This window comes from Odontesthes bonariensis, chromosome 23 (genome assembly GCF_027942865.1).
Source record: "Odontesthes bonariensis isolate fOdoBon6 chromosome 23, fOdoBon6.hap1, whole genome shotgun sequence".
Lineage (NCBI taxonomy): Eukaryota > Metazoa > Chordata > Actinopteri > Atheriniformes > Atherinopsidae > Odontesthes > Odontesthes bonariensis.
In genome coordinates this window covers 20,360,865-20,386,839 of record NC_134528.1, presented here as the reverse complement: position 1 = coordinate 20,386,839, position 25,975 = coordinate 20,360,865, and the positions used below count along the sequence as shown (strand labels likewise).

Below are 25,975 nucleotides of genomic sequence, written 5' to 3'. Positions count from 1 at the left end.
TATGCAATAGAAAAGTGTATCAGTGGGGATCACTTCTTCTATTTTTTATTTTTCCAAGTGCCCCAACTGAGTCAATCCAGCCATGGCTGCATAAACATCTCTGCATGGTGCTGGCTGTACATGGTACCAGGTTATGCTGATATGTGAAATGTACACAACAGGAGAATACTTTTTTTTTTTTACTTTCACAGTGAGAGTGTGAACCTGGCCCAAGGCAGCACAGTGGTATAGATTTTAGCCCTGTTGCCTCACTGTTCCTGTCTCCACTAGGGCCAGTTGCTCTGTGATGACTTTGAATGCTCTCCCCGTGGCACTGTAGGTTTTACCCGGGTAACCCGACTCCCTTCCAAATCAATGATAAATGAAAAGTTAATCAAATCCCATTTCTAAACAGAAATATCAGGTTAATTTGTGAATTCAAATTTACAATAGATATGAGTGTGAGCATGCATGCTTGTTAGTCTCATTTGTCTCAGGATGCCCCACAGGTCACAGCTCCTCATGAAGCAGGGATAGAAAATGCAAGGACAGAACTTCAGCTCACTCTGCATATATCATACCAGCTGCTGGGCTAGACTGCCCCCATCAGGCCATGGACAAAAACATTTTAAAGCTTGGACGAGTTACAAAAATGATCCGCCTTAATTGAAAAATGGGACATTTTACTCTAGCCTGGATATATTCTTTCAGGCAGTGTTAAAGCAGCAAAGTGTAGCCACTTAAAGCTTTGCTTCACCATGCACGCAGTTTTGGATAGCACATTAATTTAAGTTATAGCTTTAAGGTTCTTAGACTTTCATTCAAATTTCCTAATAAAACACTTTGTTCCCCCGTTTCACTGAAATTTCAGAGGGTAATGCCTCAGATTTCTCTGAAATCTATTCAGTTACTGCACATAAACTGCATTCATTAGGTTGTAAAGAAAATGTAGTGTGAGATGCTGTAAGGCATATATTGGTACAAACCTGATGTGTATTCTTCAACATGTAGGATGCAAGTTTTTTGTCGCGTCTCGTCTCAATCAAAGCCCAGATACATTGAGGCCACATTATAACAAAAGAATGCAAACTCCATTATCAATGAATCATCATCATTAGATAGAAACAAGGATTATTGAAGTCACTCAGCATCAACAACATCAGCACCATTTTCACATTGTCACACTGTCAAATAAATGAACGTCACAAAAACATGCTGGGTGAGACGTTTACAGATGCATTTTAAATTAAAAAGCCTTATCAGTGACAGTGTAACAAGTGTATAATCTAATCTATCGTCTCCTTTAGATGTAATCCGTTGCTATGCGCTCTAGAGTGTTTGACGGATTTTTTTTATACAATGCATCGTATATGTGGGGTGTAATAAGTTCATAGGCTGCTATGTTAATCCTTCAATCAGGAATAACAATCCTTTATCTTCACACTTATAATGGGGCTGTTCCCCTTGGGAATTCATTTTCTAACATTTACTTGCAAACAATGCGAAACTTTGAATGCATCCCTCTCACTTGTAACTATACTTTTAGATGCAAGTTTCACCACCGCATACGTAGCTGCGCGAATAGTGGTGTTGTAGCGCCTCCTCTTGGCCGGTGGGAGTATTCTGCCTGAGCGCCGGAGAGAAGCCTGCCGTGAAAACGCGTCCAGGCTTCGTAAGTCAGTCGGGCTTTTTTTGTTTCTTTTCACAAGAGTTGCCGTCTCACGAGCATTTCATGGAGTTCTGTTGATAACTTTACTTTGTGTCACACCTTTCGTTACGTCACACAGCGCCCTCCCCTCACCCGCGCGCTCCCGACCCTAAACGCACTGGGAAGCGTCTCTGAGTCCCAGTGAGCGAGTCCGCCGCACACGGCATCTGAGCGTCTCTCTGCCCACATGCACGGGGTCCAGGTGCAGACAGGGACCACAACCGACTTTTGGATTTATTTTTTGGCTTGTGGAGTAAAAAAATCTGGATTTCCAGACATCATTTTGATATATATTTTCTTTTCTTTTTTCACCCCCGCAACTATCTGGTCTTGAGAAACAACCTGCCATCATGTCTCGGACTCCCGATGGTGTGAGCAGGCTGACTGAAAGTACATACAAGGTGAGTCATACATCTGGAAAGTAAAGAAATCAATGACATTTGTGATATTGTTAGAAAGAAATGAAGCGTGAGAAGGGGATAGAATTATTTGCAGTTAAGCGTGTTTGGGGATCAGAGCTCAGTGACAATCTCTGGAGGTAAAAGTTGCCTTGCGTGTGCTTTTAATTTGATGGTAAAGTGTCGCATTTTATCGAAGTTTTGGACTCTTCTGAACACAGGATCCCATAGTTTGCTTGTAAAAACATGTTTAACAGGGACGGCTGAAACTGTAGTTCAGATGGGTGCGAAATCAAAACCAACATCAAGGCAACACCCTGTTTTTTTTTTTTATTATACATAAATGTTTTTAAAGCCACTCGGTGTCTGTGATGGGATGAGGGAAAGGCAAGTTGTCCCAGCCTGTCGGTCAACCTGCTCTTGTTCATCAACACACTTTAAGTCATCTAACCAGTCGTTTGATCATTAGGGTAATCTTTGCTTTGTCATGGGAATTAATCTAATCAATTTTACACCTCTGCCTCTCACATGCGATAAGCTGTGTGCCTGTGCTTGTCATTTCGGCGAGAGAGTGTCACATTATTCAAAACATGGATGTAAAGTGACTGATAATGGTTAGAAGGTTATTTTACTGGATGGATGGTAGGGTTCTAGTTCAACTTTCTCTCTTCTGCCAGTGGAATGTCCTCTCAGGGGTAGAGATACAACGTCAGCGTCTCAGAGTCACACCTGTGGGGTTGCAATCTGTCAGTTTCAGCTGGGAGGAAGAGAAAAAGAAATCAAGGAACCTGTTTCCCTCCCCTCTGTTTTTTCTTTTTCTTTTTTCATACCTGCCCCCTTCATTGTTCTATTGAGGGTGTGCCAGGGGAATGGAAGTGTATATGGGAGGGGGGGGGGGGGCAGCACTGGATTGTTGAGACTTTTCAATAAAGTGAGAAGGAGGTGGCTGGGGAGTGATGTGGTACAGGCTGCAAATAGCTCCGACTTTGTGTGGGACTTCGCTCTTTTTAGGGAGTTGCACTGCATACGTGAGAGGTCAAGTTAAAGATTGAAAGTTTTTATTGTTCTCATGTGGTCATATTTATAGAGCAACAGTGCAAACACTTACACTTGCTTTCATGTTTTCTCCTCCCACGCCAACTAAAATAGCCTCGAGTTTTATTATGCGTGGCAAGGTCTCGCTGTTCTTTAATAAAATTGCAGGTTTGTTCGTAACCAAAAGTGGAAAGAACTGGGAGATTGTATGGTTGTTTTTCTTGCGCTCTTCTCCAGTCATATCTCTCTTCTCTTTGTTCCAGAATGTGATGGAGCAGTTAAACCCAGGTCTGAGGAACCTAGTCAACCTCGGGAAGAGCTATGAAAAATCAGTCACAGGTAAACACAGTTTTCACCTTCACCCTAGTTAAAAGAGGAGGCTACATATAGTTATTTTTGCAGCACCTCAATGCTAAAAGTGGCTCACATACTTGGCATTACAGTAGTACCACTTCACATACTTAACCAGAAATGCAAATGATCCCGGGAGTCTTCTTAAACTCAGGGATGTTTGTCTCTTTCTTTTGCTCCCCAGCAATGACTCTTGCTGGAAAAGCCTACTTTGATGCGGTGTCGAAGATTGGAGAAAGTGCTTTTGTGTCTCCGGTCTCCAGAGAGCTTGGTGAGTTTCATGCAAATCCAGTTTCAGTTTACCTGCAGTGAGCAAAATCTCAAGGGGGGTCTTGCTGATAACTATGCCAAAATGCCAATGCTGCGAGAGGGTAGAGCTTTAAAAGAAACAATAACCTCTAACTTACACCTATGCTTAAATATGCATGAAAGAGTCATTTGATATAATGGGAATTTCCCTTTTTCTCTTTGCATACGGTCATGTCTGTGTATACATGTTAATGCACTGCCATAGCAGGGTATATAAAAGATGGATGTAATCTTTTCAAGGTTCTTCCTCACTGGCATCACTGAACCTGCAGTCCTTCTAATGGTCAGCAGGCAGTAGCCCCTCTGGTTGCAAAAAGAAGTCTGACTATGTCAGTAAACATTTTTCTCACGAGGTCTTCTTAAATACAGCCTTATGTTAGTTCAGTAAATTACTGTCCTGTTTAGAGTAAAATAGATGATAACAGAGGGTATGCTTAATGACAGAGCTCTCAAAAAAAATAAATCAAATTAGCAGTTTTACTGAAATTAGCTGCTTTCTTTCACCAAAATATCCAGTGATAATGAAAGCTGGGCACAGTCAAAGTGCTGCTTTCATCCAACCTCAACATTGTGACGTATTTCACCTCCCGAAAGCAAATCAATTACTCAGACATCTGGGGGGAAAAACAAACAATAATTAAGCTCTCAAGGCACAGTAGCAGTAAAAATGAATTATCATTTTGCTAACCCTGATTGAAGTGCTTCCTCTGTCTCCTCTCAGAAGCTGCTTCTGTGTTTGACTCGTCCTGTGAGTCATCTCCAATTATTCTATCTGAGCTAAAATTCAGAGCAGGCCTACTGTTTTTAGGGGTTCATAATTATGCACTATTACCGTTCATCACGCTGCTTTCTGGATTCTGCTGCATCACTCCTAATGCATGGGTTTTACTAATTGGACTCTTGTAAGCTGAGCTATATGTAAACAGGCAGGAAAGAAGAGCAGGTCAGCTCAAAAGGGGAAAATAATACCATTATGTTTTATCTGAAAAAACTTCCCGAAATGTTAGACGAAGGGATTTTGTTGCCTGTCACGTTCTGTTAAAATCTAAACAAAGCAGTGAGGAGGGCAACAAAGCACCAGGACAGCATGACCGATCAGTGCAGTGTCTGAAAATCTCATAATTCTAAAAGCACATAGCAAAGTATCACAGAACAATACAGGTATATTTGATTTCATTGAAGAAAAACTTACTTAGAATTATGTTCAACACCATATTAGGTAGGAGATCAATTTAGCTGCAATGTAGTTAAAACAAACAACAAAAAAAAACTTTATTTTCACATCGAGATTTGACTCTCAGTATTTGTCTGGCATTAAAACTTTCAGTGTGATGAGAGACATTCCGTCCTGTGCTGTTATGAAACCTCAATCAAGTTTGTTTAGCCGCACCCATCAGTGAACAAGCAGCATTTCATCGCTTCATTAAATGATATGTGTTGTCTTTGCATTTTTTTCCGAGCATGTTGGACGTCGTCATCAGCAGCAGTTTTGTCAATGCGCATCTAGTTTGGCTTATTAAAACTAGACAAGTCCGACATAGGGTCTTGTCACTCCTACAGTCAAGACAGTGAAGGAAGTTGTTGCTTAAAATTGAAAGACATTACATTCCCACAGTAGGTAATGCGTGACCTACGCGTGTTGGAAATTTGTTATCACTTGCAGCATGTCTTTTAGACTGGACCCTGTGCTCTCCTCTGTTCAGCAAGTGCTAATGTATCTGCATGTGTGAATCTTTTTCTCATTTGGAAACCTTATTTGACACCAGTCTTGAACACCTGTCACAATATCAAGGGGCATGTGAAGTCTTGAACTCAAGGCTCCGTAGTTATTCCTTGCCCGCCCAGAACAGACGACAAGACAGTGTGAATTCTCTCACCCAGTGCTGCGTACAAACTTGCAAACACGCTGAACAAACAGATAGACAGAAGAGTCTGTCTTCCCACTGATCCACCCATTCTCTGATCATCTGTCTGCCTGTCCAATCTCAGGAAAACAGGAAAGCAGCGACTTTTACTCAATTTGTGATGGTTAATCGTGGCCTCGAGTGACAGTTTAACCATCTCTGATAGTAGAATATTTAATTAAGGTGCACAGTTTAATAGAGCCTCCTTAAATCTGCTTAAAACTTTCAGAAATGACAAACCGGTTGTATGACTGTGCAGTTTTCTGCTACAGACAGCTGTAAAGATTTTTCTCTAAAGTGACAGATTGTTTTTCTTTCTCTCTCTCCACGAATGGTGTGGCGCAAAAGCACTAGCGTCACAAAGGTTGGCAGGTAGTCTACTTGCGGAAAGCTACCTGAGGCGTTTACTTAGACTCAGATCCTTTTTATTTAAGATTGTTGCCATGATTGAAATGGAAGTATACCAGTAATGGGAAAATACCTTTTTTCAGTTGCCTTAAGCAAAGCTAAGTACTACACACAGATGAGCTAATGCACATAAGGTGTGTCTGTGTTTGGTTTGCTACTTAGTCACTTTTATCAACGTCAGAAAAAGCAGTGCTATTATTCCCAGGTCATTTACTTTATCAGAGGGATAATGTGGATAAGTTAGGTAAGTTAGATAAGGACCATCCCCCAGAATGAGACTGTCTCCCACGTCCCAAACCTCCTTCCTGTGTGATCACCAGTGCACTTTTCCACTGTCAGCTGGTCTGAAAATGTATTTTGTTTAACTGATACAAGAGAATTCATTTAGTTTAGTTTCGATTATTGGAACAAGTTAAAAGTGAAAAACCGAGTCTCACGGCGGCTAATGTATGCTATCATAACAAAGATATGTGCAGCTTTCCCGTTTGCAGATGGTTTGCTAACTTTACGGCTTTACCTTTGAAAAGAGGCCACAGACAAATGTTTCATTAATTCTTTTTTCACACAAGTAAAACCTTGTGACCTTGTGTATTTAGAATTTGTAAACTCCTCAAGGAGTTGCTCTTCCACTTTGCAGTGCAGCAGTTACTGAAGGCCTGAAAATGTTAGTAGGGAATGAATAGCATGAACCGCACCCCTTCCACCTTTTCTCTGCACTGTTTGTTAAGCCTCAGCTGAAGTTGTTGTTTGAAAAATTTAAGTACACTGTCTACTAAAAAAAAAAGAAAAAGAAAAAGAAAAAGAGGTAATGTCAACCAGAGTGATTTTTTACTCTCAGGAGAATAGAAAGACTGCTGAGTGTTTCCCGCTGATAGCTTTTGTAACTGATTTTCTGTGGACAGATTTATGTTATGATTGATAAGGCTAGATGTAATTTCAAATAACTGGATTACAGCTATCTGACAGAACTGGGGTGGAATACACAGTATTCCCTATTCCATCAGCATATTTATGATAGGCAAACTGTCTTTCCTGACAGCCATATCTCTAAAGTCACAGTTTGTCAAAATGATGGCATTTTACATTCCTGCTAATCCCTGCTAATAATTGTAAAGAAACAAATCCCGAGTTTACTGTTGTTTTTAACTAGAGCATGACTTTTTTCCCCAAGCTTAACCAGATATTTTCAAGCCTTCCTAATGTACAATATGCTGTGGGTCTTAGGCACGTCGTCTTAGCTTTTTCTGTCAATGTCAAATATTGCTGCAGGTCACTGAAAACCAAATAATGTCGTATTCCTATCTCAGAGGTGAAGAACTGTTCAAATGATTCGAATCTGGGCTTTGCGGAAACTTGAAATGCTTACTTTTCACTCCGAAGAATAGGTTGAATATCAGCATAATGCTTCCCTAGTTTTTTTCTTCTGAGCATTGTATTTTTCTAAGCTAACCAAACATACAGAAAAGTGGTTAAAAAGTGGTAAAAAGGATCCAAAAAGCAACATTGTTCTGATCCTGAAATGGTATCAGCTTTACTCCTTATTATATACAGCAAGAAGCCCTATTTGCTGAATACACACATTAAGACCATCTTCTTACAAGATGGCAACCAGCTCATCTGAGCCTCTCCTCTAAAGACCTCAAAGCTATTGGAGACCCATCCTGCATTATATGTAGTGACATTTAAGTGATGCTCAGGGTTGCAGCTTGTTGTGTGTGTTTGGACATTATATTATGTTATGTGCTGTTTATTATAGCAGGCCATTACTCTGTCGTAAGGCCACTGTCACAGCCAAACACAGTTGATATGCTGAAAGACAACGTGCTCTGAAAAACTAAAGAGCATTAGATTGCACCACCCCGAAAATGTGGCTTTTGTTCATCTTTAGTGGAACAAACTGATGACCATTTGTCAAGATTGGCATTTGTAATTGGTAGTTATGACTACAGAGTGCGAGCAAAGGGGCTTGGAGCATTTTAATAAGGAGAGATCAAATGAAAGATTGACGCAGATTCATTGGTGCACAATAATCAGGGAAAGTTTGGTGTACAAAAAATTGGAATAAAGTTTGGTGTTCAGACTCGATGCTGCATCGAGGCAGAACGTGACACGATAGATGGTGAGAAAGGCCCAGAGTCCCGACACTGGTGCTGGGCATCTGTTGACGCGTCATCTTCGGCAGCTGGAGAAGATTGAGTTGGGGAGGTGGTGGAATGCGCAATGCAGGGTCTTGAAGGAGAACGATGGGAAAAAATGAGATTTAAAAAAAGAACGAAAAAAGGGGCCGATTGTCTGGGTGAGAAAGGAGGCAGGAAGACCATTGGACCAGAAAGTGGACGGTTTGACAGTGTGGGAAAGAAGGAAGTAACAGGAATGCAGTGGAAAAGCCCAAGAGGCAAGAAAGAATAAACTTATTGGATCAGATCTCCCTTGCTGAACTTTCTAAATATGGCATATCTCCATTAACAGTCCAGTGTGTAGGATGTAGTGATTTTTATCGGTACAAACTGTAAATTGCAGCCAGTGCAATTTGCAAGACTATGACTATATCGAAAAAGTCAACTTTACAGTATGTGTTTCAGTTCAGGTGGTGCTTGTTGACTGAGCAATTTAACCTCAGCGTCCATTTTTATTAGTTGTTCTTTGGATCATGTTACAAGATCTTCATCAGCAAATGCAGTTTGCAAAGCTACCATATTTTCTTTGTCAATATGAGACTTTTTTTTTTTAACTTAAATACTAAACATTCTCTCCTTTTTGGAAGCAGCTGGATTCATGCGAGATTCACACGATCGCAGTCATGAGAGAATCCTTCTTGGCAGGCTCCAAGCTATCCATTTGAGGCCAAAACACAAATGTTTGGACCATTAAGCCTTCTATAGTGATGGCTTCAGAATTGTGATGACAATCAACAACGGTCGCTCCTATTCACTGACAGGTTCAATATAGCTCTGCATGGCTCATTTGACTGGTTAAAGGCAGTGATTTCAGTGGATAAATGCCCTATCCAATCACTTTCTAAGCAGAATATTTATTGTAAGATTCAGACCCTTTCCGGACTGTTTTTAAAGGAGGACTTTCCAGATGGATCTGCTAAACCAGCCATCTGTTGTGTCAGGGGATCTCACCTCAAGCTCTGTTTATTAACAGCTTTCATTCATATCGTAATCTATGCAATGATTCACAAATGTGGTTACCTCTTTCTACCGTTAGTACCTTAAGAGTGAAGAACTTAAGTTTTAACATTGGCACTGATATTTCAGACCAGATCTTTTTCTCTCCTCGCAATCGATGACATAGATGTAATTAAGCTCTTAATCCTTTTTGAGCAATATCTGCCATAAGAAGGTCCAAAGGGAGGTTAGTGACAGTCATTGATGACAGTGGCGTCATAATGATAACACGAAGGGAGTAGCTCATCTGTGGTAATAGCCAAACAGTTTTTTCCCCAACGACGCAGGGATGAGTACAATCGAGATTCTATTTGATCCTGACTCACGTAGGAGGTGGCCATGTTTTATCACAGACACTGCAGGCCTGCGTGATGAATAATCGACAATGCATCCCAATGAGGTAATTGTGTTACCAGATGATAACTATGGTCAAGTTCAAGATTAGTTGAAAGAAAAGGGGTGGCACACAAAGGGGTAGAACGGAAGGGAAACTGTGCCAGCCACTTTACACTTTCCTAATCTAACGGCAAACAGGTGGGATTTGTGTTGGCACAAGGTGTTTCTGCCTCATAAAACACATCATCTGTTGAAAATGTAAAAGGCAGGCTCTTTGTCTTATAAAAGTCTTGTAAAAGATGCATTCGAGACAACAAAGAACATGGAAACAAATGATCTTGACAGGACCAGTTTTGAACTCCCAACTTTGCTATTACACCACTCAAAGAAATGTATTTTTATCTGTAAGTTACAGCCTTTTCTTTGAGCCGTGCCCGACAACGATCAGATTCAGTTCAACTGTATTTGTATTACGCCACATAACAGCAAAAGCACTTGGCGACAGTGTGAAGAAAGAAAAACCTTTTTTCAGGCAAAATCAGACTTAGGGAGTGCTGCCATCTCCCTGAAGTGAGGAGGGGACAGGAAGTGACATCACCCTTATCTTCATATCCTCTGAGCTTTACATTTACACTAGCAAGCGCAGGCGTTTAATTGAAAGGTCAGAGTTATTGTTATATAGTTGGTTTGTGCAACTTTTGCAATAGAAAGTGCAGTGTAAATTTTTGGAGAGTGGGATAGGTGGCATACAAACTGAAGGAGTAGTCATAATACTGAATCACTAGCCACAAATGTGAATCACGGATGGTGTAGTTTTCCACAATGGTCTTTTCTCAAACTTGTGTCAACCTGTGTTAAAAGTAAATGTGTGAGCATATCGTTGATCTGAAATCGCTGAAGGGAGACGTGATCGTCATGCTGCTTAAAATCTGCAAAAGGTGAGGGGGGGGGGGCACAGAAAGGCAGAGATTAGAGATAAGACAGAGATTAGAAGATAAATAGCTTCCTTTTTAGGGTGTTGAACTTGAATAGTATCTTTTGAAAAAAACAAAAAAAAACAACTTAGTCTTTGTGAGAAAAAGCAGAAGCAACGTTCAACTGTGTCTTTCTCAACTCCAATACACCTCTCAGTTGGTCACAGATCTGTGCATCTTGTGATGAGTTTCTGTAGCCTTTACCCTCCCTCGGGTAGGTTTTCACACCTTGTACGCCCCAAAGGTGAAACCTGCAGGTGTACAATGGCCTCTTTGAACCCCCCACCCAGCCTTTCTCAGCTTTCCCCTTCCACCCCGGTCAGTCTGTTGTCGAGGCTGTACAAACAGCTCTAGGTCCAGTGCCACCCCCACATTCAAACACAAAGGCAGCCTTTACCAGTACGTTCTGGTGACCTTCAGAGGGCAATGTTGTTATAGCTGGGTGCTGCCTGCTGCATCACAGAATTACAGCCTCGTATCAGTGGTTCATTACATTTGTTTGCTCTAGATGAAGGCGTGCGCGGAGGAATGTGAGGTTTTGGGTCGAGTGTGCATAAATGCTTAGATGGGGTGTGCCTGCAAGGGCAACTCGCATAAATTCACAAAGTGTAAATGACATCTGTGCTTTTTTTTTTTTTTTTTTGCTTTTTTACCTTTATGGGGGTGAAACATGTGGCTCTTTAACTTTTGCTCTTTTCCATAAACACTGACACTGTCACGTGTGACAGATTTAATGTTCAGAATTAAAAAGAAAAAAAGAAAAGCTTTCAGGTTTCACCAGAACATTGTGTCCTATAGTCAGCCATGAGTCTAGATTTTGCCCCATTGTGATAGTGATTGCACTATAATCTGCTTAGCTATGACTGCCCACTTGTGTTTACAGTATTGACTCACTTCTATTGTTTCATGTCATATGCTGCTCTGTCTATGCTGTAGCCTGTCTGTGAATGGAGACTGTTCTGTATCCGACTGCACAATACCTGAACGTTTCATAGAGATTACTTATTGACAGCTGTTCAAATATTTAAAGGAGATAAGTCATCTGGAAAATATGGGCTGCAAAAGTATATGCAAAGCTTGATTCTATGGGAATTGTTTATGGGTCCCTTTCACGAAAATAATTTGCATTTTTTGTTACCCATGGTGAAGTCTGTGCTTTCAGGTTTTCTAATGCTTTTAGTTGTTTAGCTTCCATATAAGAACGGACACCATTGTCATAAATATAAATATGAAGCCACAACAAGCAGCTCAGCCAGGTTTAAAGACTGGAAACAGGGAGGAACAGCTATCTGGCTATCAGCTATCAGGCTCTCAAAACAACAAACAAAAACATGTCCACCAGCATGGTGTACATGTGTTTTATTATGTCACCATAAAACACATTCAATCCATATTTTTTTCCAAAATACTAAAAGGTTGTTCCTGGTATCTTGCAGGTGTTGTTCTGATGGAGATTTCAGAAGCCCAGCGGAAGGTCCATAATGAACTGGAACAGAACGTAAGTAGCTTTAAAGAGTAATAAGATACTCTATGTCATAGCTGTAACCCTAACTGCAATGCTGACACTGTTTATTGAGTCTGTTTCCGCTATGATTGGAATTGTAAAGCTGCAGTCATTTCTGATGCATTGGTCGTTGGATGGATAAACTGTCAGCACAGAAGTCTTCCCTCTAAACAGCAATTTATAGGGAAAGCAAAAAGCAACACTACACAGCTGCAGTTTTCTCTTTGCTGATGTATGAGCCGAGGAGAAGTGATGACAAGCAGTCAGAGAGGAGTTAAATGGACTCTTAAATGGAGGGAAATGTGTTTCCAGACTCGAGAAGGTGTTAACTTTAAAACAACCATGGTCTGTGAGAGCCATCAAGATTTATTGTGTCAATAATCTTTGACAAGATAAGTGTATCACAGGGAAAACTTTTTTTTTTCCTTTTTTTTTTCATCAGCAATAATTTTTTTGCTTAATACACAGCCTGAAATAGACCATATTCAGAAGACTCACTGACTTAATTTGTTCATTATATGCTACTGTTTTGTGTGGCATCCAAACAGTCATGTTTGGATGAATCATATGATCGAGGTTGTTGGATATGCTGCTTGCTCTGCTGGATGTGAGATACAACACGAGCTTGATGATCGACCTTCTTGGAGTGAACAACTGACATTTGTAAAACTTGTTTTGTGGCCACGAATGCTCAACTTATCTTTACAAAACACAAAGAGAGTGGCCATTTGTAGCACTGTCATTTTAAGGACATGTCACCTCTACAACCTTTCTAGCTCAATCCGTTCATTTTAGGTTGACGTCATTGTAACAAGTGGCGAAAGAAAGTTTACAGGAGTAGAAAAGCCCCATCATCATTCCTGGCCCTGCAGCACTTCAAAAACTTAGTTGAATTCAAGCGTCGCCGTTTTGAAAATGGCAACATCTCAAACGCAACAATCAGTCTCATGTAAGAATGTTTGGGTAAAAATGTCATAGACATGCTGTATTCATTCAAAGCATTTCACATCAGTCTGATTGTTAAATCACGATCTTTGAAAAAGCTGAAACTTGTAAATCTTTAACACTAATAAGCTGATAAGAAAGCCCTAGGGTGTCAGTGTCATCCTATCAGAAAGCCATTACCATATATTCTACAAGGTCACTGCACTCTTTTATGTGACTGAACTTTACATTGTGCTTGGAGCAAAACACATGTGAGATTGCGTGTGTTGCAATGAATGTAACGTGAATATTTCCCCCCCTGCAGTTTAAGATATTTCACAGAGATGTTATTCTAGAGCTGGAGAAGAAGACAGAGATGGATGTTAAGTACATGAACGTAAGTGTCCCCATATATGGTTTCAAACATTGACAATAATTCAGCATCTTCGTATCTGAGGAACTTTTTTCTCGTTGAAAACAGCACTCTTCTCTGTCTCATGCGTCATCTTGCCAAATGTCTGTCTGTAGGTCACCTTCAAGCGCTATCAGTCAGAGCACAAAGTGAAACAGGACGTCCTGGAGCGTTCTCAGACAGATCTGAAGAAGCTCAGGAGGAAAAGCCATGCAAAACACTCATCCAAGTATGACATCAAAGAGAATGAGGTGAGATTGAAACCAAACCGACTGCTGTGCCTTTCCTTACCAGCAAAATTATTTTGGATGGGTTTCCAAAGCACGAAGCTGTTAAATGTATATGTTCTAATGCTTGGGAAGAGTATGGGTTAGGGTCAGGGTTAGGGTTAGCCTGCTAGGGGTCATGCACATTTGAATTGGGTTAGTTCCAGCTCCACTTGGCCAGTTATTTGGACCACGGTCCTTGTAACGGTATACATGCTCAGGAGCAGAATTGGGTTACTGACTGAAGTATGCCTGTTGTTGCAACAATGTGGACTGTAGAGAAAATAAAACAAACGAAGAAGCATTTCAGTGAAATCTGCGGTGTACCTCAAGACAACCATCTTTTAACTAAGTTTCTGTCTTTTTAAAAAAGAAAAAAAAAAAGAAAACATCCTGCATTTTGAGAATAAACGTCACACAGTGACCCCGCAGAACTTGTTTCAAGTCTTGTTATACATTGAGCCCTTAGACGCAGCGAAAATACTGCTTTAAACGTGTGTTGATTTGTGTATTATGGTGGATTAGAAAAGGTGTTTTCTGTGACTGAAAACTAAGCTGCAAACTGATAAAGGAAAGACAAAGCAGATAAAAGAATGCATCCACTGAGCTGATGTGGGATTCGAATGTTCTTTTGCTGCAACACCGTGCGCTTTCTGGCAATTATCCACAAGACATAGCACAAGCATAACAGCTATTTACAAGCAGCTGCGGGTGAGCTGCAGTGTGCCCCTCACAGGAAGTAATCTCAGAAATCGCATCGTAAACATAGCTGCGTCGCTGCTCTGAGAGCAAAGGTACACAAACTTTGAAGTTGCACTCGTGTGTGCTTACATTGCCACGCATGAGTGGGGTTGTTTCATGCTGTTCAGTGGCCCTCTGTATATATTGGTTAAAGTAAAATCTCACACATTGTTTGCTGTTTACGTCGTGCTGTCCTCTCCTGACGAGCAGTCTTAACATTTGAAACAGAGATTTGCTTTGTAAATCAGTTTGGTGAGATAAAGGAAGGACTGCAAGGCCTGAGTAATGACTCCTGTCTTTTAATTTATTGACTGTTTTCACAGCCTCACTGTTGATGAATGGTGTGTAAGCCTGGCTTGTTTATAGAGAATTATACAAATCCTTTAATTGAACTGTCGAAAAGTGTGTTGGGATATTGGTGTTTAGACTAAGAATCCCATGTGTGTTAAGTGTTAGCCTTCTATTTATCTTTGCAGCTGAATGGCACCTTGTGAATAACACTTTCATAATAAGTAGTCCTCTCTGGGTGGAGTCTGATAGCCGGATCCTGTTTCTCAAGCTGAGCTGAAACTGGGGGCCCCACTTTTTCATTATCTGATCAAAATGACACCAATGGACTACAAGATGCCTGCTTTCTAATAATCAAGAGTAGGGCATGAGTAAGCTGCCAGTAATGAGCACGGTCTGTCTCGTCTTCCACCTCTCACTAAGAGTCTGGGCAATTGTTTGTGGTGAAAATGGAAAATGAAGAGACTTGATTCAGCGTCTGAGAAAATGAGACCAGACAGTTGGAAAGGGGCTTTTATGGATCCCCTAGAGACAGGCTGCTTTCCCATCACCATGACAACCTGGGGAAAATGAGAGAGATCGCAGGGTGGACACAGAGAAAAAAAAATTAATAAAGGGAAGATTTAGAAGTAATTTTAAAAGATTTGGGACTCCTTATGTCAGGTTCACTTGCTCATCTGCAGAATGCAATTTTTCTCAGTGGCTAAGATGCATCTTTCTGCCGTCTGATTTGGTCTCCCACTGGGCAAAGATTGATTCAGGAGCAGCAGGAAACCCAAACAAACTTAAGCGTAGAGACTCTGATTACAAAGCTCATCAGTGCCTTGATTTGTGAATTTGGCCTGAGCACATAGGTAGATATTAGGTTGTACCCCACTGAGTTTGTTTTTACTCAGAGGGAGCCTTCAAGAGCCTGTTTTCACCTCTCTCAGGTTGGTCAGCATGGGAAAGAAGCACAATCCCTCAGCGGAAAATACACTCACAAGAGCAATAGAATACCTCATGTTTGCGGAAGTACCCAGTAAAATCAAAGAGCAAGGATTTTAAAACATTTCTTTTCATGGAGGCTGATAACATCTCAACGTTAAGCCAAAGCCTTGCACTAAATACACCAGGGCAACCGTTTATGTCCAAGTTGTTGACTTAAACAGGTGTGTGCAACTGGTTGTCAACCAGAAGGAACTAAATAAGATAAAACAAATTCATCATCAAAAGTGGAATAGAGAAAAACTGATGAAAATACATTGGACAAGAAGATTATTGAAAAGAGGAAGTAAACCCAGCATTGGGAAAAGAAAAAAATAATAACAGCGTTTTAAAAAGGTTCCCTTTTGTACTTTTAAATGAGCCTGATGGAACACAGATTAAATCACCTCGCTCTGACTAGAGCAGTCACAACCATGCTTATTTTGGTGCTGTTGGCGTATACTTGTTGAAACTAAACTAAATGCATTGCAGTACAATCCATCACTCATGATACTGGTATTGTTAATAATTGAATGAGTAATATTTCTGTGGCATTTTTGCTGTCCTCTTACCTCTGTCTGTAGTATTTGGAGACCATCTCATGCCGCCAGATGGACATGCAGAAGTTCATCGCCGACGGCTGCAGAGAGGCCTTATTCGAAGAAAAGAGACGCTTCTGTTTCCTGGCAGACAAACACTGCATGTTCTCTTACCAATTTAGCAACTTCTACGAGAAGGTGAGCAAGGCCGGAGACGGCACAGCCACAACCCTCTCATGTGCGCTGTCTTTTCAAACCAGGCTCTCATAACCCTCTGGTGTTTTTCAGGCCAAAGAGATTCTGTCTGCTAAGCTGCCCACCTGGCAGGAAAAATGCAGCGACATCACCAAAGTGCCGGACACGGTGGCGTCCATGATAGACGGCCTGTCCACCACTCCGGAACAATCACCGCTGGTTGAACACCACAACAGGGTGAGTTTGTTTGGTTAGATTTGGATTAACTGAAGAGTAAAAGTGGCATCATAATGACTTGTGTGTGAAAGGCAAAGACTTCAGGATGGTTTATTTTTTGACTCTTGTGAGAATCTTTAGAAAAGATCTATGGATGACGGAAACTGAGTAGTACATGACTAGAAGAAAGCATGTTGAAAAAAAAACAAGTTTTATCTTGCCTTGTTGACACTTGTACTTTATCTACCTATAATCCTGATATCTGTTGTACCAGATGAAGTCATAGGGCATTATTACCTGGCTACCAGCCACAGGAAATCCTGCATGTGCTGTTGTTGTCACAATGTGTCAAAGTCCACTATTGCTGTGGAGGAGGAAGTTTAATTTACCGTCATGATTTCCTTCTTTCATATTATTTTATTCATCCAAATTGCTTGATAACATTCAGATTTCGACAGCTCATATTGTCATGCTTGTGCACCTGCTGACCCACGCCCCCTATTCCTCAGAACAACGTGAGGTCTTCGGTGCCTCCTCCAGCACCACAACTAAAGGCTCAGATCAGTCCGCTGGCCAATATGTTTAACCCTGAGCCCAGGTTTCCGCTGACCTCCTCAGATCGCAACTCAGGTACTGGTGGCTTTTTTCTGAAATACATGAATGAGTTATAGGCTCCCACAAATGATTGGGGCCTTTTTCATGCGATGTATAACCCATCCATGGTTCAGCAAAACTGAAAGAGTGACGCAGACATCTTTCTGACAGGGGCAGCGTCGTTGCCAGTTGCTGTGTTTGATTTCACGTTAACAGTTCGAAAAGGAAAAATACATATACTTGTTTCTTCAAATGCTAACTTATTCCTCCATTTTTAAGCCTTGACAGGTAACCGACATAATCACATGATCTCTGTTTTGTGAACCTCATCTGCCTCCAGATCAGGGCAGTCTTGGAGAGGGGAGTTTGTCCAGATCCACATCCCAGTCATCTGGTCTCAATGTGGGCAGGAAGTCCAAGGTCAGGACCATCTTCCCCCACACCGCGGGCAACAACGACACACTCCTCAGCTTTGATGACGGTGACATCATCAGTCTGCTCATCCAGGAGGAGAAAGACGGTTGGCTGTACGGAGAGCTGGAGAAGACTCAGCAGTAAGTGTTTACTATTTAGTTCCTTTTTTTTTTGTATTTATTGAGTGCTTTTTAAGGCTTACAGGAGAAGTTGTGTATTTAAACATGCAAAATTAGTTACAGTGAAATCCATCCAGCACATTTGCATAATTTTGACCTAAGCACAGTTGCAAGAACAACTGCGTTGTCATAGTCTTAATTAGTGTATGTGTTTTCATTCATTCATACAAAGTGTACTCACTCACAGTCCAGGCTTGAAAAAATAAGTAATCCTGAAGATATTTTTTTCAAAATTCGAAATTGGGGGAAGAAAGACACCGACGCACACACACACACACACACAGGGTTTCTTCTGTGAACTGCGAAGCACGGTGGAGGGAGCATCAAACCATGAAGGATCAAACCATGGTGCTCCCTCCAGCAAACGCTGCAGGAACAATCGTTTCGAACCAGTTTCATGATATTTTACAGGAGTATGTAAGGGCAGCAATGTGTTACCTGAAGCTCAGGACAAGTTATCATGCAATCAATGTGTTCAGAGTTCCTGATAATTCCAAAAATTTTACAACAGCACAAGGGTTTGCACACCCACCATTATGGAAAAGAACTTTCCTTCCAATAAGTATGCAGTTGTATTAACTTGCAGACGTTGTTCGCATAACTCAAGTGGCAGAACAAGTTTCTGCCTTTTTATTTTATGTTCCGCTGCGCTAATGCATCATGCTTAGGAACACGGAGTATGCCAGGTATGTTCAACACGACGGTCGTAAAGCTCGATCGCTCCCTCTCAGAAACACCACACACACATATGCAGGAAATCCAGGTGCATGCACGCAAACAGGGGACATCTGGTGCTTTGTTTTTCACTCACTGAAATGAACATGAAGGGAAACTAATATGCACTAATTCAGATTCTTCCTTGCTAAATATTCTCCTTTACAAGAAAAAAAAAGCACCTTTTCATCTTTCTGGGTCATATTTACACAGCTTTGAAAATGTTTACTAATAGCTTATTGTATTTTTTTTAACATGTGGCTTCAGCAGCATAGATCCCTAAGGTAGCCTTCAAGTTGTGTAACTAATCATCTTCAGCTCCTTGCTAAATCAGACTCAATGCATCACGCTCCTTGTGTCATTCCTACGTTGAAAGAAATGAACAAAAGCCTTGATTGCTCTCTGTGAGTGTCATTAAGTGGCTTTTTGTACCTCAGTAGTGAGTGGAGGATTTTTCTTGAAGAAGACATATTTGGATAAATCGCAGTACATTCTGTTACCAAGCAACACATCCAATGCACTGCTCTCATAACCCATGTTTTCCTCTGTATGTGACCTGGAGACGTTTTCTGAGTCTGTGTTAACAAAATGTCTCTTTCATATATTTTGTTACTGATATGTGCGTCTCATTTAAGTGTTTTGTGAGCAGCAGGGATTTTTCAACCATTATAGTTCACAAATACTGAAAAAATAAATCATTCGCTCTCTCAAAAGCTCAAAAAAAACCATTGCCTTATTAGTAGAATAGACTTTCGACTTTTTATTACTATCAAAGGACATATTGATGTACATAATCTATTAAAGATGGAGAGCTATATTACTTTAGACAATGGAATTATTGGATTATTTACTTTGTTTCTATTTTTTACGTTTTACTGATCAATCTGTGCACATTTTATATATTCAAAATAGACCCCTGAAAGAGTTGTTAGTCCCTCGGTAACAAGAATTAGTCATTTTTCTGTGGACAACAAAAAAAGATGATAGAACCCCTTACGTGAAATTGTTGCCTGACGTGCCTGATGTTGTGGTGTCTGCTTCTATGATCAGACGGGGCTGGTTTCCCTCATCTTACTGCAGACCTTACTCTGACTCAGCGATATCAAATAGGTAAGAAAACATGACCTCACATCACATCAGAGGCTGAATCTATGGAGTTGTTTCGCAACTAGCGTTTGATAGCCAAGGCTCCATTTTCATGTGTTTCAGCAGCAATCTGAGCACGCCAGTGCGGAGACGGAGTGTGGGCAGTCTGCCGGAGCAGGACGAGCAGGAGCCTGTGTTGCTGCCACCGCCAGACTACAGCGACGACGCCCCCTCTAGTCCAGTCGTACCGTTAACACCTTCATCACAGAACACGGTCAGTATTGAGGGTTTGGCTTAAGATGGGTTGAACCACACAGATTTATGGCAACCTGAACAACCAGGTGGTATTTCTTACTGTTGTAAATGACAGTAAGGTTTCTTTTTTCATTCACAGGAATTGTAAGTATAGTGGTCAATATGTCGCGTAAATTTCTAACCCACATTCGCAAATGTGTGCCTTAGTGAGAATAATCAGGACAAATTAAAAAAAAGCTAAGTAAAAGACGGGCTTCAGGCTGAGGGTTTGGGCCTGTGACATATGCCGACGTGCTCAAATTGTACAAATTACTGTTACAAGATCCTTTATTGTGCAGAAGATGTGAATGTAGTTAACCCAACATTTTGGACTTTGCAAAAAACATTTGGTTTAGTAAGTGATGTATGCCTGATGATTTCTGTGTGGTGCTGGCATTCATCAATAAGCACCTGCACAAAGTGAAGCTGATGGTGATAGGGAAGTGATTTATTTTGCCTATATTTGGTTATAAACCAAAGTAAGAGGTGCTGGTTGACACAAAAACCACAAGTCGTGACATTGAGCTCTCGTTAGCCTCTCCTCCAGGATACATGTTTTGTCCATTTTCATACAGTTCAGCTGTGTTCTAAATTGATTAGATCATTAGCTGTCTGAATGTTGGTGTTTCTCTTTGTCCTGTTGTTATCACAGATACAGAGCTAACTGTGGCCACTTATCTCACGCATGATGTCTTATTTACTATCATCTGTGGAGTTAAGTTTCTTCTATCAAAGCTAACTTTATAGAGTCAACTCTGGATGTGTTCCAAGGCTCGGCGCTTGCGCCCTGGTTGCAGTTGTGAGCAATAGCACAGGACGGTAGCTATGCTGGGAAGATACGCTGTCTGGCTGCCTGTGAGGATGGCCATCGCATGTTCTAGAATAGGAAAGGTCCCATGTATCGTGATGAAATGTGTGCATGAGCTGAGTTGTCACATGCGGCACGCCCACACCACGAAATTTCATCACACAGGTTGAACTTTAAGTCTGACTAATTATTTCTTATCAACAGCTCTTAGATACATAGTCACCCTTCCACACCCTTGAAATACAGCTCAGCCAGGAACACTCCTCAGTCCCTGTATCATTTTTCGAAGTGATTATATCCACAGAAGCGCCTGCAGTTGTTACTTACGCAGACACAAATTACAATATCAAGACAAACAGCAGAAGAGAGTTTTCAGTCCTACGTTTTTCAGAAGAGTTTGAAAAAATGTCCCCCTGGTAGATTTAGTTCGAAAAATGGAAAGACTAGAGTATAAGCAGAGTTACAGAGGGAGGCGTTAAGGACAAGAGGGTACAGACACAAATTCCCTTTATCGTTAAGCGGTGTCATCTGGTGAATTATCAGTCCAGCCAGCAGACAAGCCTGGGCACACTTCTTACTGTACTGTCCGCACTGTCCTCTGTATCTGCTGCCTCAGGGTTTCTCCAGGAAACTTCAGTGGGGGATTTACCTTCCAGATACACCTCCCATCCCAATACTCTCACAGTTTTACACTCTTTTTTTGAGAAAGTAATCCAACTTGGATTAAACAGTAATAATGAGTGGTTTGATTTCCAAGACAATTTTTCCAGGAAACTACAGGAGGCTGACTTTGCTCTCTGTTTGTTGTTGTGACTGTGGTGCAAGGGTGAACTTTGTTACTATTGCTCTGGGGACTTGAGTTCCCAGAGTTCAGCCTCTTTGACATCATTCAAATTTAAATCCTTCACTCTAAGGGCTGTTAAATACCTTCTCTGAGGTTGTCAACACAGACGCACAGACATGCAGTCCTCCAAAAATTGTGCACAGTGCATATCCCCCGGAGATAACACCACACAATGATCAAATGCTGATTGATGGAAAGTTAGCTGGAGCCAGGAAGGGCCGACAATAACTGGCTTCATAACAAAACAAGAAAAGAACAAAACACCAAAAACCATAAATAGCAAAGAAGCACGGGTTAAAAGCAATGACAACGGCTGCATTTGACTACCTTCATTATGTTACAAATATCACAAAGCAGATCTGTCTGCTTACCAAATACGTGAAGTTAGTGATCAAATTTTAACCTTTAAGTTAACCTTTAGGGTTGTGCTGTAGTTGCTGTGAGTGATTTTCTGCCAAGGTTGTGTTGGATTTCATTCACCGGAGGGATACTCAGCTTAGCAAAGATCGGTTGCTTGAGGGCAGCTGATTATGCTCTAAGTATTTGGAAATGTTGCATGACAGCTAGGCTCAGGGCTTGTTTTAGTTGTGTATTGACTGAAGCTTTCAGCAGGTCACTGTACTCACATTTAAGGAAGATTGCTTGTAAATTAAGAAAGAGTATCAGAACTCAATGTGACACCACTACGATGCTTACATCGTACAGACAACAGTCTGCACCGTCACAATTTGGTTGAATACACCTGCAACGTTTGGTAACTGTATGTGTATCTGTGTGTTGTCTGCTCTCTAGTGGAAGAGTAGAGTAATGCTTGTTCTCTGGTTACTTAGTGTAAACACATTATCAGATCATTATCAGATCATCTGAAGATACTGTAGCCATTCTTTATCAGCTCTTTATCCTTTATCAGGCATACCTGCAGAGTAAATTGAGTGTCTCTTAGTTTAAGTGGATCTGATCTGATCAAAAATTAAAACAACATGTACATACACTAAAAAAAAACTAAAAAAAACAAATGTAGTTTATCAAGATTTCTTCTGATGTGCAAAGTAGAAGATCTAGTGCTCCAAAACTATCTTTACAGCTGTGTTGTGTTTTATTTTATCATTTTATATGGCCTTAATATACCACCGGGTGCAAAGATCAGGTGTTTAATCAAGGTTCTTCCTTATGATAGTCCCCTACGTTCTCTTAGCAGTAAGGTTAACATCTCCTCGGGTAAATGACAGAGATGAGTGCGTGCCCGTTGCCAGCTTTTCGAGATTTTCTAGATTCCTGACTCTGCGGTTTGAGTTACTTGTAAAACTACGTGTCACAGCTCAGCTGCAGTGATTGGAAAGGAGGGAGGGGTGGAGGGGCAGCTGATGAGAAATCTTTGCAAACTAGTCTGGCAACTTTGACTTATCCACAGGAACGAGTCTTTGTCTTTGTGTTTGTGTTATTTCTTTTTGTCCTCTGGATCCTCACATGTCTGTTTTATTTCTTTGACAGGTGTCTTTAGTGAATGGGATTGGGAAAGTCCCCTTTCTTGGGTGAGCAACATAAACTCAAAGTTTTCAAAAATTTCTAAGAACAATCAAAGTTTGGTGGATATCCAGTTGGTTGTTACATCGGGTGTGTAAATGTGTCCTTTTTTTCCTTCCTGCAGAGGAGGGAATCCATTTGCCACAGTCAAGCTGAGGCCAACTGTCACAAATGACAGATCAGCGCCAATCATCTAACACAGAGCGAAGAGTTTTTTTCACCATTATTTTGCCTTTGAGGGGGAATCATACAACATGGAACCTTTGCGACACTCCGAAAATCCCCCCTCAACCTGACATTTCACCAGCCTGCATGTTAGTGTGTGCTACGGCCAGTGTGCATTTGACATAAGCCAAAATAGGGAAACACTGCACAATCCACAAACGGAGAAGAAAGAATTGGGAAAAGCTTCTAAGTACCAAGACACTATATGGGGATTGGATCAGTTTGATTTTGTGTTTTAAGTAACTCACTCCAAAAATGACAGTTTGGGCTTTGTTTTATCCCCTCTGTGTAATGATCTAATCGCGACATGGAAAGTTTCTTTGACTGTCATGCAATAAAAGCCAACGTGTGATATACTATGTATGTAGTAGAGGGGGAAAAGCACTGGATAACATGCTTGCATCATTTCCTGTGAATTCCTTGCATAAATAAGGGAATAGTCATCTGAGATCTGCTCATGAACAGTAAAATCCAACCATGTATATGAATGTAATTACAGAATAGATGTGTTGACGGGCCATATTTTCCAAAAAGTACAGGTACATTAGGAATAAAATCCAAAGCAAGAATTGGCTTCTAATCAAAATTTCAGCACATTTCTACAATACTTTTCTTGTGTGTATTGACAACTGCAGAGGACCTGCCAAAGACCTGCATCCAGCCTTTGGAGTGAGCTGTGCCTTTGAGAACTTGTAAGAGTAAAGGATGCTCATACCACGCTCATGTTTTTATACGGACTAAACAAATGCAGGTAGACACGATCGTGAGATGATACGGATGAAACAGACCAGCACCCAGGCTGCCTTCCTGACTTGCCAAAAAAGGACAAAAAAAAAAATCTTCTATTTTTATTCTAATTATATTTGTCTTATTAGAAACATCGTTATAAACAGGTGGTGAGAATGAAGGAAGAGTGACCTGTTTGGAAAGGGATTTGTCTTGTGAGTGCAGTTTTAAAAGACAAGGATATTTATATTCAGGAGGTTTGTATGGAGTATTTAAATAAATATATATACAGAATAAGGCTCTCATTAGTTTTGCCCTTTGAATAAAACACCCACCGTGTTCGGCCTGAGCCACGGACCCCACCCCGATTTAGATTGCACTGCTTGTATGTAGTTTAAATGGGTAAAATCACCTTTTATTATTTCACTCCGTGTAGTTTCACTGTTATATGTAACGTGTGCACAATACACAATGGCAGAATTAAGTGTGCATTGCTGTATCAGAATAATGTTGGCTCATTATTTGAAAGTGACTTTTTGCTTTGTGTTTGCTCTAATGAACATAACTTTATGAGTAAAGACCGGATTAATCAAGCAGCCTGTTGATCCACTAAAGACTTACTGATGTAAGCACACCCATCATGCGGAACATAGTTATTGCCACAAGCTTTCTTCAGAGTAGCTTGTCATTGTGTTGACCAGTGTATTCATTCTTTTTTCTCAATAAAACAGAGTAACTTCTGCATTGGATGTTCATTCACCTTTATTACTGTTATCGTTTTAAGGACTGTTGTTGTTCACTTTACTTCACTGAGCTGAGCTGATTTGTCAGCTTTTGTAAATTAGACAAGATTAAAGGATGAGTGTTCAGCTCTAAGACCACTCACATGAAAATCATAAAAGAGTTGACATTTATGATGAAAAAGTAATTCATATCTGTAATCTTTGAATGTATTTATTTTAACATACATCGCCCTCTGCTGGATACCACTTTATGACCCTAATGTTGACAATTTTCAGGATTTTCTTTTTATAAATATATTTTCAGTAAGGTGGTTCCAAACCCAACCAAGGGGAGTAAGTGGAAACCAAGATTGGCAGCTCAGGAGGCAGAAGCAACTCTGAGACACACAGAGATTGTGGGTAATGTGCAAATAGGCCGGGGAGGCTTGGGGCTTGGCCCCGGCAAACCAGTGTGGAGTAGAGCAGGTCCCAAGGAGAAGAGAAAGCTAGTTGTTGAGCAGATTCGTAGACAGGAGGAAATGTTAAGGGGTGCAAAAGCAGTGGCTCAGGCTAAGCAGGGACGGTGGGTGAATTGGGAAGGTGTAGAAAAGAAAAAGCTTAGTTGGAAAGAACTGTGGAGTATGGAGGAAAGGAGTATTAGATTTTTGATAGGGGCAACATATGATGTATTGCCAACTCCCCAGAACCTAAAACTCTGGGTAAATGGAGACCCGTTATGTTCGTTATGTTCAGGTACTGCAACTCTAAGGCATATTTTGTCAGGTTGTAAGGTTAGTCTGTCACAAGGCCGGTATGGCGACAAGACCAAGTATTAAGAAGTTTAGCAGCAGGTATTGAAGATAAACGAAGGCAGGTAAACTTAGGAGGGTCCAAGGTACAGAGAGTTGCAATTCAGTTTGTTCAAGAGGGGGAGAAAGTTAAAAAGACGATAAGGAGGCACGGCAGCTTGGAGGATGCTTGTGATTGGGAGATGCAGGTAGATTTAGGAAATAAGCTTGTTGTTCCCCAGGAAATAGCCTCTACAAACCTAAGGCCTGATATAGTCTTGTGGTCTAGGAGTAGAATGAGAGTCTATTTCATAGAGCTGACTGTTCCTTGGGAGGAATTAGTAGAGGAAGCATATGAAAGGAAAAAGCTTAGATATGTGGAGTTGGGGGCAGAAGCAGAGCAGCGAGGATGGAAGGTTAGAATCTGTCCA

General features: G+C 40.9%; 1 protein-coding gene across 2 annotated transcripts; it reads left to right on the top strand.

Moving 5' to 3' along the window:
* The first annotated feature begins 1,679 nt into the window (after positions 1–1,679).
* baiap2l1a (BAR/IMD domain containing adaptor protein 2 like 1a) lies at positions 1,680–24,778 on the top strand. 2 transcript variants are annotated; one of them, XM_075457471.1, is made up of 14 exons: positions 1,680–2,088; positions 3,384–3,459; positions 3,656–3,742; positions 12,012–12,073; positions 13,329–13,400; positions 13,532–13,666; positions 16,261–16,413; positions 16,504–16,647; positions 17,136–17,256; positions 17,561–17,774; positions 19,578–19,637; positions 19,740–19,887; positions 23,051–23,091; positions 23,208–24,778. In XM_075457471.1, the coding sequence occupies exons 1-14, from the start codon at positions 2,038–2,040 to the stop codon at positions 23,278–23,280; spliced, it is 1,437 nt and encodes a 478-aa protein (XP_075313586.1). In that variant the 5' UTR covers positions 1,680–2,037; the 3' UTR covers positions 23,281–24,778. The 2 variants fall into 2 exon arrangements, with proteins under 2 accessions (XP_075313586.1, XP_075313585.1); XM_075457470.1 differs by having other exon boundaries at positions 1,681–2,088; positions 19,737–19,887.
* The last annotated feature ends 1,197 nt before the right edge of the window (positions 24,779–25,975 follow it).